Source organism: Ambystoma mexicanum, chromosome 3p, assembly GCF_040938575.1.
Source record: "Ambystoma mexicanum isolate Mex_15411 chromosome 3p, UKY_AmexF1_1, whole genome shotgun sequence".
NCBI lineage: Eukaryota > Metazoa > Chordata > Amphibia > Caudata > Ambystomatidae > Ambystoma > Ambystoma mexicanum.
Window position 1 is genome coordinate 706,609,613 of NC_090925.1, and position 16,080 is coordinate 706,625,692.

Below are 16,080 nucleotides of genomic sequence, written 5' to 3' on the forward strand. Positions count from 1 at the left end.
CAGCTCGGCCCTTAAGAAGTGTTTTTTTAGAGCAACCATTGTTGCGAAAAGGATGATCCTGCGAGGATGGAAAGGTCGGATCCCTCCGTCATTTGAGGAATGGGTTCAGGAAATGCACGGTCTGTCTAGAACAGAAAAATTGATCTACAAATTGAAATGTAAGTTGTCTTTATATGAGAAGATTTGGAATATGTTCAATGACTTCTTTTGATTTGGATGTTTTTTCCTATTATCCTTCTGTACTATGATGCTGTTTTTTGTATATACTTATAAATTAATAAATACATTTTAAAAAAGAGAACTATATAGAGGATACACAGATCACAGCTTTCAGAAACCATTCTATGTTTTTCAAGCGTGCTCATTTCTGTTGGTCGCAACGTGAAGCAATGCACCCTTACGTAAACTTACAGCAATGTCAATTTCACTGTAAAACCAAACGAACTATGGTGCGAAATAAGATGGAACTATTTGCCTTCACCCTGACTCCCTGTAATATACCCGTTTCAGCTCTGATGCCCAGGGTCCCACAAGGTGGCAGTCCTGTCTTCTGAGAGTCGTGATTATGCTGTGTACCCATTTCCCCATATGCATTTTGGGGATAAAGCTGTGACTGTATTGGGGAGTAATGTGTGCCCGACACCTCCCTAATAATCCAGGTTAGACCTGCAGGCAGGCATTGTTTCCTGAGATGTGCTGTATGGCAATGCAGACGGGTCCATATCTGCTTGTGGAGCGCGTTACCGTAGATCTCTTCGAATACCATTTCCCCTTATGTGAATTCACCGAAAATGGTAGGGGAAATGGTACGTGCAAGGCATACTAGGTGGTTTGTGGGGTAAGGGTATAAATTAGATTAGATTGGGGAAGTGTTAGGGGGGATGGCTGCGTAATTTCTTTTTTTTTTTTTTAAAGAAGTGTTTTTTCTGGGAAATGGATTCAGAAAAATCTCCAGTAGGAGAAATATACTCGAAAGAAATCACATCCAACCCATGGAGCGAGCCTGTTTGTAGTGGCCTGGCCCTGACTGATCAGAGATGGGGAGGGTGCAGCATAGTCCAGGATCCCGGTGGAAGCCCCACAACTATCAAATCCCATACGTCTTACGTAAATGCTTTGGACATTTTGAAAATGATGACGCATAGGGGTGGTGGCCAGCATTGTGTGTGTTCGGCAGGATGCACCCCTCTGCTTGGGGGCTGAGCTCCCGTTACAGCCCTTATACCCCGTGCATACCGTACACGTTACACATGACCTTAGTAGAAACACTGGAAATGGGCCGCTTAGAACAGGAAATTGTAGAGCTCTGAAGAGCTTTGGAATTCTTTCCAAGGTGAAGCCACCAGCATGGTGCACAATTCCTCCTCAGCAGGGGTAGCCGTGCACCCCCATCTCAACCTTGCTCCCTGAGTCTGTTTGCCAGCTGGTTGACAAGAGCACACTGAGAAAGGACACTGGGCATTTAAAAACTGAGACCCCCATCGCCCCCTTGCTGACCAGGTCAGTACCCATAAGCAAGGCGCACAAGATCAGCAGTGAGTTTTGGGTGGATATTTGGGTTTTCATATTCCCTTCACTCCTGCGCAAAGGAAATGATCTTGAATACTCAACTGAATTTGCCACAGATGTGAGGAAGACAATGCTGGCGCCAGGTGCATTTTGTCACTGCCCCCAGGTGCACCCACCTGCAACTGTGGACACTGGCCTGCTCCCCTGCACCGTCCTGAATTGTCATTTGGTCCTGATGGCTTGGAACCGCCATCACAAGTGGACCAGAAGAATGATCGCCTTGACTGATCATCTTCGGGCTGAGGCCCTGCGGGCCTGACAGGTTATTCAATAAGAGCCCTTACTCAAGAGCTCCATTCGCAATGACGTTTTCCTATACAATACACACGCCTTGAAAAAGACCCATGTCGGGTCGAAACGTGTCGGCTTTAAGTGTGTAATAAATCACTGTCATGTCTGTGAAACAAGTGGCAAGACTCCTCAGTTGTTACCTGACAACTCATGTCACATCACAACCCTCGTTATCAGTATTCCAGCGCCCTGGTGAGCAAGGCTCTTACCAATGACCAGAAGAGAAGCCTGCCTCCCTAAACGAGGACCTCTCTAAAACACTTGGTCCAACAGTCCTTAGACCGAATGCTCAGAAGAATGGGCCTCACTGCTACGCATAGTGCTCTGCACAATGACAAAATAGAACAAAGCACTGAGCTACTTCTCGTCAATGGGAAACATCATGCTTCGGTCACAACTTGTGGGGTATGGCCTCAGGCGAATATTCCAGCTGCCTTTAAAATTCAATGGGAGGAAGGAAGAAGGCGCAAGGCGAGAAGATGTTTCCCCACACCCACCAACCCATCCAATACGCAAGTCTTACCTCCAGCCAGCTGGAAGGCTGAGCTCAGGACATCCAGAGAGCAGACAAAAAGATACAGGAATCCAAAGAGGAGCGGTATCTTCATGAGGGAGAGGCTGATGGATCGAAACTTCCCACATGGCCCAGGAGCTGTAAAGAAACAGGAGAGTGAGATACATGTTCAGATCCTTCTCGTGGAAATTCCAGGATTGGCCCCGCTGAGGCAGCACCCACACGTAGATCCATTGTTATATCCACACATGTATAGTGTTAGACGGTTGTGGTGGAACCCTGGCTGAGGCTGTGCAGCGTGGTTCCGTTGGAAGACGGACTTGATCGCTGGGAGTTTGTTGGTAGGGAGGTCTTTATGATGTGCGTTAATTGGGAGCGGGCCTGTGTGCTGTGGATGATTGGGCAGAATGGGGGTGGGGAGCATGGTTGCACCGGCATTGTTGTTAACGGTGCCGGTGCAATTACGAGTTATGCTCGCAGGTGCTGCACAGCCGCCAGGTCAGACCTGGCGTACTGTCAGGCACCCGCGAGCAGAACTCGTAATTCGGCAGTACGGTATGAAAGGTGCCGGTGCCTTACCGGCACCTTTCATACCGTATCCACCAACATTATAATGAGGCCCAATGTCTAGGTGGGTCAAATGGTAGGTAGGACCTCCATTTTAGGTCAGCTTGGGGTAAATGTGCATTCTGTTGAGTATATCGAGGGCTCGTCTACATGTTGGAGATTAGTTCTGGGACAGGCCTTTGTGTTGCAGTTAGTTCTGGGTGCCTGGATCGTTTGTCCGCTAGTGTGTTGCAGCTGAGCTCGGTTATGCGTAGATTGGCCATGTTTCTCTGTCCTCGGAGATGAAGCCATGTTTCAAATCAACATCCATGTTTTCCAGACGTGTTTAGTGGGGCATGTTGTGGGTCTTGTTTGAGCTGTTTGAACTTTATATTTTGCCCCTAAGACCTCCCGATGCCAGTTGCGAACCACATGTGCCATTTGCAGGGTTTTGCAATAGATTTGCCTGGGCAGAGCTGGGGTGCATTCGTTTTTTTTTAGCAGGACACGGTTCTGTTTGCCTTCTCACTTACCAGACTTCTTCTGTAGATCTTCCAGCCCAGCTTTAGAATTCTGCCACACGGACAGGGCTTCGAGGTCCATCCTTTCCACCCGCTCCACCCGATGGCCTGGCGATCCCGGGCATAGGCAGCCATGATCCGAGTGGCCCACTGTTGTAATGGGCGGGAGGGGATATGCTCTGGTCACAGGAGTCCGGTGCATACCTGGGAGGTTAGAGAGCAACCATTAAATTAGAGGGCATCTGGTTTGGAAGAGTTGGAACCGCCATCACAAATGGACCCCTACTACCCTGCCAGAAGAAGCAGTTCAAAATGGCTTCCAGAGCTTTCATCAAGGCTTCCAAAGATGACACACATTGATTTATTTAAGAAATTAACGAATCTGATTTAGCTGTCACAAAGCCCGTCCAGACCATTAAACACTTACCCTCCTGGACAGGTTTGGCAACCATGGGTGGGTGCAATGAGCCAGAAACCTGTAAAGTAATGGGCCAGAAGATGGCAAAATGTTGAGATGTCTCGTTGAGGCGGTGGGTGTGTGAGAATGCAGAGATGTCGTTCAGAAATGTAAGTGGGTTGATTCAAGATCTGAAATCATCCACAGGTGAGGTTCAATTGCAAGCCATGCCTGTTTGGGATCAGGAGCAGACCCCTTAAATGGGTGGCAAGAGTCTGGCAGCCATTGTCCTTTGGGGGATCCTGCCAGATAACCCGCCATGCTAGTGTGAAGTGGTTGCAATGAGACCAATAGGATAAGCAGTAGAGAGGTGCTAGGCTACATCACTTCCAGGTCAAAAGAGACATATCAAAGGGGAGATCTTCAGGAAGAAGAGGAATTCAGCAGAATGTTGGCGGGTAGGCAGGATAAAACAAAAAGGAATAACAGGACTCATGCAAGTCTATCTCAGATTGTGGCAAGATGGGAACAAGAAGATTGTTCAGGGTGAAGGAAGGCCTTTGAGAAGTGGCCAGGAAGAGGAGGTGTTCACAGGACGGCTGGTGGGCTCATGGACAGGCTTAAGCAGGAGTAGATCGCCAGTGAAGCTTCCAGGGAAGGGAGGTGATCCATGGGCCTTCCCTAGGAAGAGGTGGTCCCTCCTCCGAGTGGCCTCTACACGATGCTGTGGATTTTGTTTGTTGTGCATATGGGAAAACGAACACAATTGTCTCAGGGCCAAAATGTGCAGAAATGTAACTCAAATGGGGTCAGGATGGCTGAGCACAAAAATTATATTCAAGGGTCAAAAGATCCAAAGTAAAAGTTATTTAAGTTCTGGTTAGGGCCAGATCAGGTCCTTCCCCCTGAATTTACCAAATGAAGTCAAATGTGGAAGTGTGTTCTCAGCACCCCAAAGGCAGCATAAAGAATTCCAAAAGAAATGCCTCTCACTATCTTTTCCCTTCAGTCTGCGAAGCAAAGTCTTGGCGATGTTCTTATGCAGCCAGAAGACAGTGGGGAGACCTCTTACTCTCCAGTTTCTCAAGTCTGCAGTGGTGCCTGATGGTCGTTCTTTAATTCGATTCACATTGGAGCTGGCCTCAAACCAACTCCCGGGGCCATAGAAAGACTAGCCTTTCTCTGGTGACTTTTCTGGGTCTCTCACTGTCTCCCCCCCTCAGGGTCATAGGACTATAGTTCTCCGATCCAAGCTGCCCTGTTCCTATCTGTCTTGTACATGGTCTCTCTCATAAGGTTGATCCTTCCTTACGTTGTTTTGACTCCTGTCGTGCCTGATCGCCATTCTGCCTTATGCTCTTCCCTCCACCCCTTCTATTCACTTACCCTGTAAGCGTCAGTTACATGGTTCCTTCGCTTTCTTGCTCCCCTCCTTTTCTTTCCAACTCCCCCTCTGCTGTTCTCTACATCTCCACATCGCATATTTGCACCACCTCTTCCACAAGAACTCTTCCTTAGAGACCTTTGGTGCCCATTGCTTCACTACCTCTCCCATGGTTCCCTTTACCACGCCCGCCTCAGCCTCTGTGACCACCTTCTTAGGGGCACTTCTCGTCCCCTCCTACTTTGCTCTTCTTGCCACCTGCTTCTAGAATTCTCACAACGTCTTCTCTGGGACTCTCCTCATCCCCTTCTCTTTAACTTCTCTCAACACCTCCTTCTTAATTCCATCTTCACCTTATGATTAACTCCTTTTACTTCACCTTCCGGAAGCCCCCTAGAACCAGTGCCACTTTACCCCCTCACCACCTTGGGTCTTTCCCTCCCTGACCTCCACCATGGTCTTTTTCTTCCCCAATCCTCTGGATCTCCCTTTCCCCAGGCTCTGGGTCCTTCTCTCCCTAGCATCCTAAGTCTCTCTCCCCAACAACTTGGGGCTCTCTCTCCCAACCTCCTGGGTCCTTTCTTTCCCAGTGTCCTGCTTCTTTCCTTACCCAATAACCAGGGTCGCTCTCTCCCCAACAACCTTGGTTTCTCTCTCCCCAACAACCTGGTCTTTCTCTTCACAACCTCTGGGTCTCTCCTGTAGTCATCCGCTTCCTGACCCATCCCCTTTTGATCTCCTCTCCACCTGCTCCCAAATGAGCTCCTCCTTCAAGTTCTGAACATTTCTGTCAAAGCCCCTCTCTTTCATGGGGCCCTGACTTCGCCTTTCAGCCTCTGCATGGTAGGGATGTAACGGTATTACGGTATACCGTTAAAGATACCGTGAACCACTTAATTGAACAATAATAACCGTCACATTGTTTATACCGGTATACCGTTAAGTTTGCTTTTCAATCTGATTTGGAAAGGCTGCAGTAAGCAAGTGCTGCGCAGTCTTGGTCTTGCACTGTTGGATGTGCCATCTGCCAAGTAGTTTCAGTTGGAGCAGTTTTTAATGCCATTCCATAAACCACACGTGCCTGACACAAAATCAATATGTTAGCAATAGGAAGAATAAATACAGTGCCAAGAAGGAAAAGGGTTTACTTTGGGTTGGAGGTGTGGGGTTTATATATTTGTAATGGATAATGTTTTCGAAACATATGACAATGGGGGATTTCCCTGGTTCCATCATTGAATTTACATATAATAAGTCACAGTGCGAAATTTACTCATCTCTGTGGGTATTCCCTGCTGCCATACCAAAGTGTAACATGTCCGTGATTACTGAACACCTTTTGGCCCGCAAGTAAACTAAAGGCTGTAACGTAAAGAGAGAGTGCGTGTGTGCGTGTGTGTGTGTATATGCGCACAAGCGTATACTACCATCAGACTCCATTGATCTGTGGCATGCAGGTTATCAAGATGGCAACATGTTTATCTTCACCAGTAGCCAGTGGGGGGGGCTAAAAGCCGAAATTACCACTTAAGAAAAGATATTCAGTTTGCCCTTCCTCCTCTCCACACGTGTGTTTGTGTTTGGTGGAAGCAAGGGGTGGCATTTCAAATATCAAAACACCCTGCTTCGTATGATAACAAAACATTCAAACAGATCAGCCAATACAGTCAATTTCTTAAGGAACCAATGCAGTATTTGAGAGATGTGTTCCCATGGCACACATTAGAAAACTCGTGACGATGAAATCAACACACACTGAAGTGAAAGAAAAGATAGGGTATTTGTGGAATGTCACAATCTTTAGCAATACAAACGTGTGCCTAATATCTCACGACCACTTTAAAATCAACCAGTATTGACATGTTTCAACCTCCACTTTCAGCATAGCAGCTTGCATCAGAGCATCATTTTCATAGCCTTTTTATGTCCGACAATGAAAAGCTACATTTGCAGATGCTTTGGCATCTTTTCTGGGAGACGTTGGGCCTCATTACACGGTAGGCGGTAAGGGTTTACCGGTACCGGTATTTTACCGGTACCGGTAAATCCTTACCGCCTTACTACGAGGTCCCTTTGCGGGTTGGGGAATTTAGCGCCTGCTTTTTGCAGGCGTTAAAAACTAACCCGCAAAGGGACCCAGGGAGCAATTTGCGGTACCGTAATTAGCGCCTTCCCCATTCCCATAGAGCCCTATGGGGCAAAAATTGGAATGGGGAAGGGCAATGGGGGAAGGGGGAATTACCGCCCCGCCAACCTTGGAATGGGGCGGTAATTCCCCTTTCCACCAAGGCGGTGCCGGTATTTTACCGGCATGAACCATGGCGCTAATAGCTAAATGCGCCATGGTTCACCGCCTTCCTTGTAATGAGGCCCTTTGACTATACAGTTGATTTATTTATTAACTGAGTGGGGACTAGTGAGGGATTGCAAGTTGGGGGAAGCAGTGGTCACAGAGAACTGGCATCGCAATGCTCCTTTCTTACCAGTGTAACCGGGGGAGATTCCAGGTTGCCCCCCGTGGATCACTCTGTTAACACCTCTTGCTCCCAAATGAAGGTTGGATATAGGAGGACCAAAATGCCTTTCTCCGTAGGACGTCATCCCCCCGCAACTAGAAAAGAGAGAAACAGATCTTAAATAGTTAAAGGCCCCACGAATGTTCATCCTGCCTCATGCACACATTGTCCAGTATCTCAACACTGACAGTTCCACTTCATGGGAACATGCCGCTCCCTTCATGTCATATGAACGCTGTCTTGTGGTCCTTGTACCATACACTTTCAGTAAGCAGTTAACAGGTATTCATGCAGGCCTCTTCGAAATGTGTGAGATGCAGGGCGCCGGACACATGGGGGATGCAGCCAAATGCCTGTCCATCGAGGAGGGTATTTGAAAGATGTCAATTTAGGTATTTTGTACAGAAGAAATATTTGTAGCAGACAAAGACGTTGCTAGGGAAATCTGGGGCGGAGTGGTGGGGAGAACCAGAGCCCCGGGCCTTTTGGTTGTAGCCAGTGGAGTAACTTTGCTGAAAATGTTGGGGGGGACATGGCATCCTAAGAAAAGGGGCCCCAGCCAAATGAATGGGGACAAAATGGTGTACCATGAAAGTTGGGGGGACAAACACCCCTGTCCCCCCCTAAAATTACGCCCATGGTTGTAGCCCCATATAGAAGTTCAGGGGCTACAGCCAAAAGGCTAGCTAGCCCCGAGCCCCGACAGTCCTGGCATTACCATAGCCCCGGATCTTTTCCAGGCCTAGCAACACCCCTGGTAGCAGAGTTGGAACCCGTGGTGGGCACGGGAAGAAGAGTGACAGAGATCGGGGCAGATGGAGGGGTCAGTAACACAGAAAGTGGAAGATGGCGCATCCATGTCTGTGGGAATGTTGACAGCAGTGGGAGTGTTGCCAGAAACGGTGGCAGCACAGGTGTCAGAGGAAGCCTTTGTGGCAGGGCGGGCCTGGGTGCAAGGGGCAGCATTGGTGGCAGAGTGTGGAATCCTCCAATGTCTGTACAGACAATACAATAACAGCAGCTTAGACAACCTTGCCTTTCTCAGATTTCCTCGGCCATAAGAAAAGGTTGAAGCTCTGCTGCTCCATGCTCTGTTAATCACAGAAAGCATTCCTGTAGAGCAGAATCTGAAAAGATCCTGTGGGGTAGTACTTTCTAAAATGCTCTTCCTCAAATGTCTACCTTGTTCCCTTGTTTATCAAGTCCTCGTCGCTTGGACCTACATGCTGTGGTAGCTCGCTAGCTGGCTAAAAGTACTGGCATCCCCTGTGCAGATGTGATATGCTCATACCTGCGGGCCAGCCTGGTAAATGCCCTTCCAGCTAGAGTCGCTACCAAATGAAGGTTGCCTTCGAACAGCAACCGAGCGGGCATGGCCTGGCCAGAATCGCTGTCCCTGGCCCACCCAGCCACATGGCTGAGCCAATCAGAAATTGACCGGCAAAGTCTAAAGCCGGAGGAAATACTAGATTTTGGACATTCTTTCTGACTTTCACACAAAGAGTCCCTGAAAACATGCCGACCACTGAAGCGGCAAAAGAATTAGAAGCAATCGGAGTTGGTCTAAGAGGAAAGTCATTTTTTGGCCCGGCTTGATATATTTATGGCCAACTCTTTCCAACAAGCCTATCTTGTTTGTTTGTTTGTTTGTTTGTTCATTTGTCATGCGCATCAGACCCTTAGGTAACTGGGCGCCACAGCATACAAAGGTTACTTTAAGCTTAGTTACATAGTGATGAAAGATACATGCAAGCGATACAAATTCAACGAGTCAAACTGGGGGCTATACACCAGTGCGATACACAATAATATACATCAGTAAATATATACATGAGGCACGGTACGAAAGAGAGCTAAGGGGGATCAAGCGATGACTCTTACATCAATATCAAGGCCATGAGTGGGTGCCTTTGTCCACTTGCTAGATGACACAACATCGATCTGGCATGCAACATGAAAAGATGGACTATATGCAAGGACAATTGATGTAAACGTGGCCCCAGTGGGCTAGGAGACCTGCTGCACTTTCTATGTATTGAGAATACACGGGCTACAGGCACAGAAGGTTTCCTGTAGCAAAGGGACCCTCGACTGCGGCCTAGTTTAGAAAGTACAGACTTTTCAAACGGTATCCGGTCATTTTTTCGAATGCATTTCTTCGAAATGCAATTATGTCGAAAACATTTCGCTGAAATTTTATTTTTCGAATGTATTCTTTTTTTATTTAATATATTTTAATATGTTTTTTGGGGTTTTGAAAGTTTAAAAAAGTGTTTTTAAAAAAAACGGGGGGTTTGGGCTTAAAATAAAAAGACATTCGAAATATTTATTTTCGGCAACATTTTTTCGACATAATGGCATTCGAAAAAATGCCATTCGAAAAAGTCACTATAAACCTTTTCAAACTTAGAGGACAGGTTGAGTCAATTTATCATGGGAGTTTTATTTGTATTTTTATACTTTTCATTGAGTGTAGTGGAGTTTTTATGTAAAACTTACTCTTGGGTTATTGATTTGTACTGGTGTAGTTCCTGATTTGGTATGTGTCTGGTTCTGGAGCTGTATTCTAATGATTTTATGACTGCATGTTTTCAATATATTAACTTGTATTGCATTGCTATTTCAGTCACAAAGGTGCAAATACATCTACCTATCTCTCTACAAACTGTAGGATTGTCCATGCCAAGTATGCACAGGAAACACACACGTCAAGCACACAAACTCTGCAGCAAAATGCGTCCAATCTCTGAATGACACCCACCAGCAAACCCTGCTCACAAAACCATCATATTCTGCTCTCAAACCCAATCCGCAGGCTCTCCCTTGCCTATCAAATCAACACACTTCTTTTGTGAAGCAATCAAAAAACTCTAAACATTACACCAATGATCGAAAAAACAACAACTCATTGCCCATAAAAGCAACAGAAATGTTGCCAAGAACTCAACACTTTACTTCTAAAAACGAATACATCAAGTGTCAAAATAACTATCTATCATTCTCATAATAACAGCAAGCTCTGCCAAACAACCAACAGAGTCTGCATGAATAACCAACAAACACTGCCTATAAAACCTCCAAATATTGCCCATAAAATGAGCTAAGCATACAACCATGAAACTCTTTGTATAAAACATACAATCTCTGATTATAAAATCTACAAAGTCTGCCTGTAAAACCTTTGCACACTGACTATAGAACCAACAAACGCTGCCTATAAAACCAAGCCTCATTGCAAATGTGGTGGTATTTCTGAGGTAAATCTGCTGAAATACCACCAAATGGACCACTTGGTGCGGCGTAATTTTTTTAAAAATTTTATTGTAAGACTGCAGTTCAATAATAATATCAAACTTTTGTTACATGGCGCAAACTCAAGCGGTTAGTTAGAGTATTCTCTCCCGAGCTAGATCTTTATGTATTATCAATCGATCCTCTCACATGAATCGAGTCTTGGATCGCTTCTTCAAGTTTGGTCTGTGCGCAGTATCGCATCTAAGAAGTTGATTATATTGCAGGTAAGCTTAATATTTCTCCCAGCCAAGATTGTATCCCACCATTCATCCGCATCATATAGGATGGGTTTATAAGAGAGCAAGTGTAGCTCTCTGGGAATGATAAGCTGAGGGCAAGCTGTTATTAAGTGTTTTAGTGTTTCCACTTCTCCTAAGTTGCAAAATCTGCATTTGTTTGAAGAAATGGTTTTGGATCGACGTTGCCATAATGATTCTCTAGTATTCAGGGCATTCAATCTGAGTTTCAGGAATTGGGTCCTGTGGTGGCGTGAGGGGCAAGTTGTGAGATATTTCGGTAAGGAGTGTAGTTTCAGCATACTCGTCGAGTCTGATAAAGTGGATTTAAGCATTGCTCGGTGTTCGTATGATGTTATCCAATCCCAGGCCTCAAGTTTTTTTTTTGCGTGCTGTGGACGATCAATCAACTCGTTGGTAGATATATTGGCGGCATCCATGATGGTTTTTATTTTGGACTTCCATGTTTGGAGTAAGCTCGACTGTGAGTTTTCTTTTTCATTTACGAAAATTTCATATGCTGGGATTTGTGATCCTAGCATCATTTTCCTCAGCAGCGATAGGGATTGCCATAGTACAGTCATATAAATTGAGTTCTGGGTCAGTTCATATCTCAGAGCCGCCATTGAGATATATTTGGGAAGTCCTAATGCTCGTCTCCAAAACCTCCCTTCAAGTTTCTGCCACAGGGAGTGGTCAAGATTCCACCCAGTCGCTCCACCAAAAGTTATGGTGGGGATGAACTTCTGGAGATAGAATGAAATTAAAGGCGTTATTGAAAATTTTCCAAAGTCTTTATTGATTTTCGCTCCTTGTAGACCTAATTTCGTTGCTTTTTCCAACAGGTCAAATGACCATGCAGCTTCGCAGAGAGAGTTGTTAACCATGATGCCCAGGTATCGGATTGCAGTTACGCTGCTTAGAATTTCTTTTCCAATAGCCCATTTAAAATGTTGGTCTTTTCTTGATGCGCTTTTTCCAATACACATGATCTTCGTTTTTCCTGTATTTAGTTGTAAGTCGTTAGCTATTAGATATTCGTTTAAGGAGATCAATAGGTGTTGCAGTCCAATTTGCGTTTGATCAATTAGCACGATATCATCGGCATATACAAGGTATTTGATCGGAGTTCCATTTATCTTTGGAGGGAAACAGTGCGCAGAATCCAGCCAATTCGGTAAATCCGAAATGAATAGTTTGAATAATTCAGCAGCAAGTGAACATCCTTGCTTTACGCCTTTATACGTTGGGATTGGCTCCGTCAGTTCTCCTTGTGAATTCACTTTCACTTGTATTGTGGTGTTAGTATGTAGAGCTATAAGGGGCTCCAAAATTGACATTGGACAGTTCCACGCACGTAATTTAGACCAGAGTTTGTCTCGATTTATTGCATCGAATGCTTGTCTAAGATCGACAAATGCGAAAAAGATTTTATTCTTTGCTTTTAGGGCTTCTAATTTTAGAATAGTTAGTAGAGTTAGGTTTGCATCAACACCTACTTGTTCGACAAATCCTGTTTGTCAGCAGTCTGTTTGATTTTTCTTGGCCGCCCATGCTGTCAGCTTTTGTCGGAGAAATGATCCAAATATTTTTCCCATCGTGTCCAGCAAGGCAATTGGCCGATAGTTAGAAGGATCGTCTCGACTACCCTTCTTATAGATTGGTACCACTGTAGCTTTGGACCATGAAGCAGGTATTTGTCTTGACGTTGAAATTTGAAAAAACAGATTTTCCATAAATTTGGCCCAATGATGCTTGTGTTTTTTTAACGTGATATTCGAGATTTGGTCTGGCCCGGCTGCTCTTGAATTCTTGAGTTTTTGAATTGCCAGTACTAAGTCTTCTTGGGACGGAGTTATATCCCAAGCTCCAGAGGAAATGAACGAAGGGGCTTGTGGGTCTTGGCGCCGCTGTTCATATGCCTTTGTAAAGTATTCGACCCAATTCGCGCTCGAAATTTCGTTTGAGATGTTTGGGATTGTTTTTGAAATTCCTCTATTTAGTATAGCCCATATTTCACGCGTGTTTTTGGTGATTATTAACTTGAGCATTGTTTCAGCTCGGTCTTGTTCAATTTTCATCGAGTGAGATTTGAGCCAGTTTCTGTATGCCCGACGTCAATCTTTTATGTCTTTTTGTATGCTTTTTTGATCATGTTGGGATTTTCTTATCAGGCGTAAGTCTTTCCTCAGTTCTTTTTTTGCTGCAGCGATTTCATTGCTGAATAGATGTTTTGGGCTATGGCCATGTATTCTTGAATTTGCATATTTTGGCAAGAATGCCGCGAGCAAAGGAACGTATTCGACATCATTTGAGTTAGCAAGATTTAATGCTAGTTTCAGGATTTGCGGGCCATTGGTTTTAAGCCTATTTCCAGCAGCATTTATTGATAGCGGTATGTCGTACGTCTCAGGCTGCGGATGGATTTCGTGATCTAGTGATAGGCATAGCATGTCATGATCACTTTCGGCCTTCTGAACGACCTTTAGTGACACGACCCTCTCGAACAAATTTCTAGAGGTCCAGATATAGTCTAAGGTATTTCTGCATTGTAGTCGCTTCCAGGTTGTCTTGCAGGGTTGGTCGCCTTTAGTATTGCCATTTACCATCTGACAATTACGTGATGCAAGGGCTCGAGACCAGGATTGGCCTCGTTCAGAGACCTCAGACTCCGGGATCTGCTTGTTTTCCATTGTCTGGGGATTGAATCGAAACCAACTGCAGTTCAGATCGCCACAAACAATCACTGCTAAGTTGGTATACTTGATGAAGGCGTCATCCATTAAAGTTGTTACCTTATCGATGAAATCGAAGGTGTGGATCATTGCTGGATTCCAGTAACAATTAATTACAAGTAGGTGGCTGTGTGTCTTGAGGTTCGTCATGTCAATTCGGATAATCGTGCACTGCACAAATGGATTCGGGTTGACTACAACAATGGGGGTCATCCAGTTGTAAATTTTCACCATGGTTAGTAAACCTGAATAGGGACGACCTTTGAGGTTTTTTTTGGCCGGATTTAGGAAGATGCTGTATCCATCTCGGGTGGGCACTTCACGAAGCCATGTTTCTTGGAGGCAGATTATGAAGACATCATCGCAAGGTTCTGTGAAATTGTCGAACAGATGCATGAAGCCACGGGTGTTCCAGGACATCAAAGTAAGGTTCTTCCTAGTCACTCCTTGTTAATGGTGTTGGTCGGTTCTTCTGTTCGCTGCGGGTCTGCATCCATCTCTTCCGACTGAGTGGTCCAAGTCGTATCGTGATTTTTGTGGGTATACTAAGGATTTCCGTAAGGACGTCCGGCAAATCGTGCCTTCGGAATTATTTGTATTTATCTTCCTGGTCATAATTCTTTTTTGGTTTGACAAATCAGGTTCTAAGGTGATATCAAAGCCGAAGACGAGAAGCTCTTCGACTGCTTGTAATAAAATGTTTTTCACAGCACGTGAGGTTATATGTAGCAGCACTTGGTCTGTGGATTTTTCTGTTGCATACTCTACGATTTTTATGTCGTCGGTCGTAATTGTCCGAAGTTGAGGGACAGAGGCGAATAATTTTAGAACATTTGATCTGTTTAAATTTAAATCGTGTTCATCTGCGTGTATGTTCTGCAGTCGTAGTTTCCATGAAGTTGTTTCAAATTCTGAGATAGTATCGCCATGTGCTCTAGAGCGAAGATGGACTTCAGTTTTCCTCTGATTCAGAGTTAGCTTAGGATTTAGTTTTGAGTTGACAGGTGAGAGTGAGACCTTTGCAATGGTTGTGTTTTTGTTTGTTGAAGCTTCGCCAGAGCGTCGTTTGAGGAGATTTTCGTTCAGCGGGATTGACTTTTCTGCAAGTTTATCAAACACGTTCATTGGGGTTGCTTCAAGGGAAGACGCATTGTGTGTTTCGCTTCCAATTGAGTATGTGGATGGATTACATAGGTCAGCAGAGCCTACTTCCGCCGAGCTAGACAGATTTTGGATGTCAGAGTCTATGCGTCGGCGTTTTGCCGATTGTTTAGACATACCATTATTCTGGCCTTTCGGTTGGGGAGACCTTTGAGTTTGTAATAAGCTTGCTTTTGATTGTTCCAATGTTCTTTCAAACAGACCAGTTTTCTTTGGAGTAGTTAGGATTCTTATAAATTTTTTAACTTTCTGACGAGTGTTTTTTTGTGGCAATGCATTGTGGCAGGTGTCGGAAAGTTTCTTTTGGACAATGTTAGGGCCCTTCTTGGTCTTTTTAGATATTGCAAAAGTTTTGGCTGGGCCACTAAATATATTAAAAGTGGTCGGTTGCATACTTGTTTGACCAAGAGCTTCCGCAGATTTCTCCGACAAGAGGAGAGCATCCTTTTCTAAAGAAGCAGCAGTTGCCATGTGTCTTAAAGAGTCGCAGGGGATCTCAGAATCAGATTGGATCACATGGATAGGAGCTGGAACGCTAGTATCATGGTTTGCAGAGGACCGGACATTGAATGCTGCAAGAGATGTCTCGTTTGGCGCTTGCTCGTTTCTGGTTGGAGCTGCTGAATTACTTTTTATGATTGATGGCGCCGCATATTTTTGAGTATTAGGATTAGCATTTTTCCTCATCCATTTTACAGCGTCTAGCAGACCTTCTGTTAGTGTATCGTTTTGACAGTGGTGTCTTGCGGCCAAATCGCCTAAACGTTCTTGCCATCTAATTGCCTGGTCAGCGTTTTTTTCAATTTGTTTTTGCAGAAAATCTGTGAAGAGATCAATTTTGTCTATTTTCTGAACCAGAGTCAGCATTATTGCTCCTTGATCAGATATTTGAGTTTGTAGAGCTTCGTAAAGTTTA

At 45.0% G+C, this 16,080-nt stretch overlaps 1 protein-coding gene across 2 annotated transcripts in view; it reads right to left on the reverse strand.

Annotated features, from left to right (window-relative positions):
- The window catches only part of SLC34A1 (solute carrier family 34 member 1), a 195,686-nt gene that overhangs the window by 167,069 nt on the left and 12,537 nt on the right, over nt 1–16,080 (reverse strand). For both annotated transcript variants that reach the window (XM_069651531.1, XM_069651532.1), the window contains exons 3-5: nt 7,706–7,833; nt 3,454–3,645; nt 2,384–2,512 (exon numbers count right to left, since the gene is read on the reverse strand). In XM_069651531.1, the coding sequence (XP_069507632.1) occupies nt 2,384–2,512; nt 3,454–3,645; nt 7,706–7,833 (449 nt within the window). The remainder of the gene's footprint in view (nt 1–2,383; nt 2,513–3,453; nt 3,646–7,705; nt 7,834–16,080) is intronic.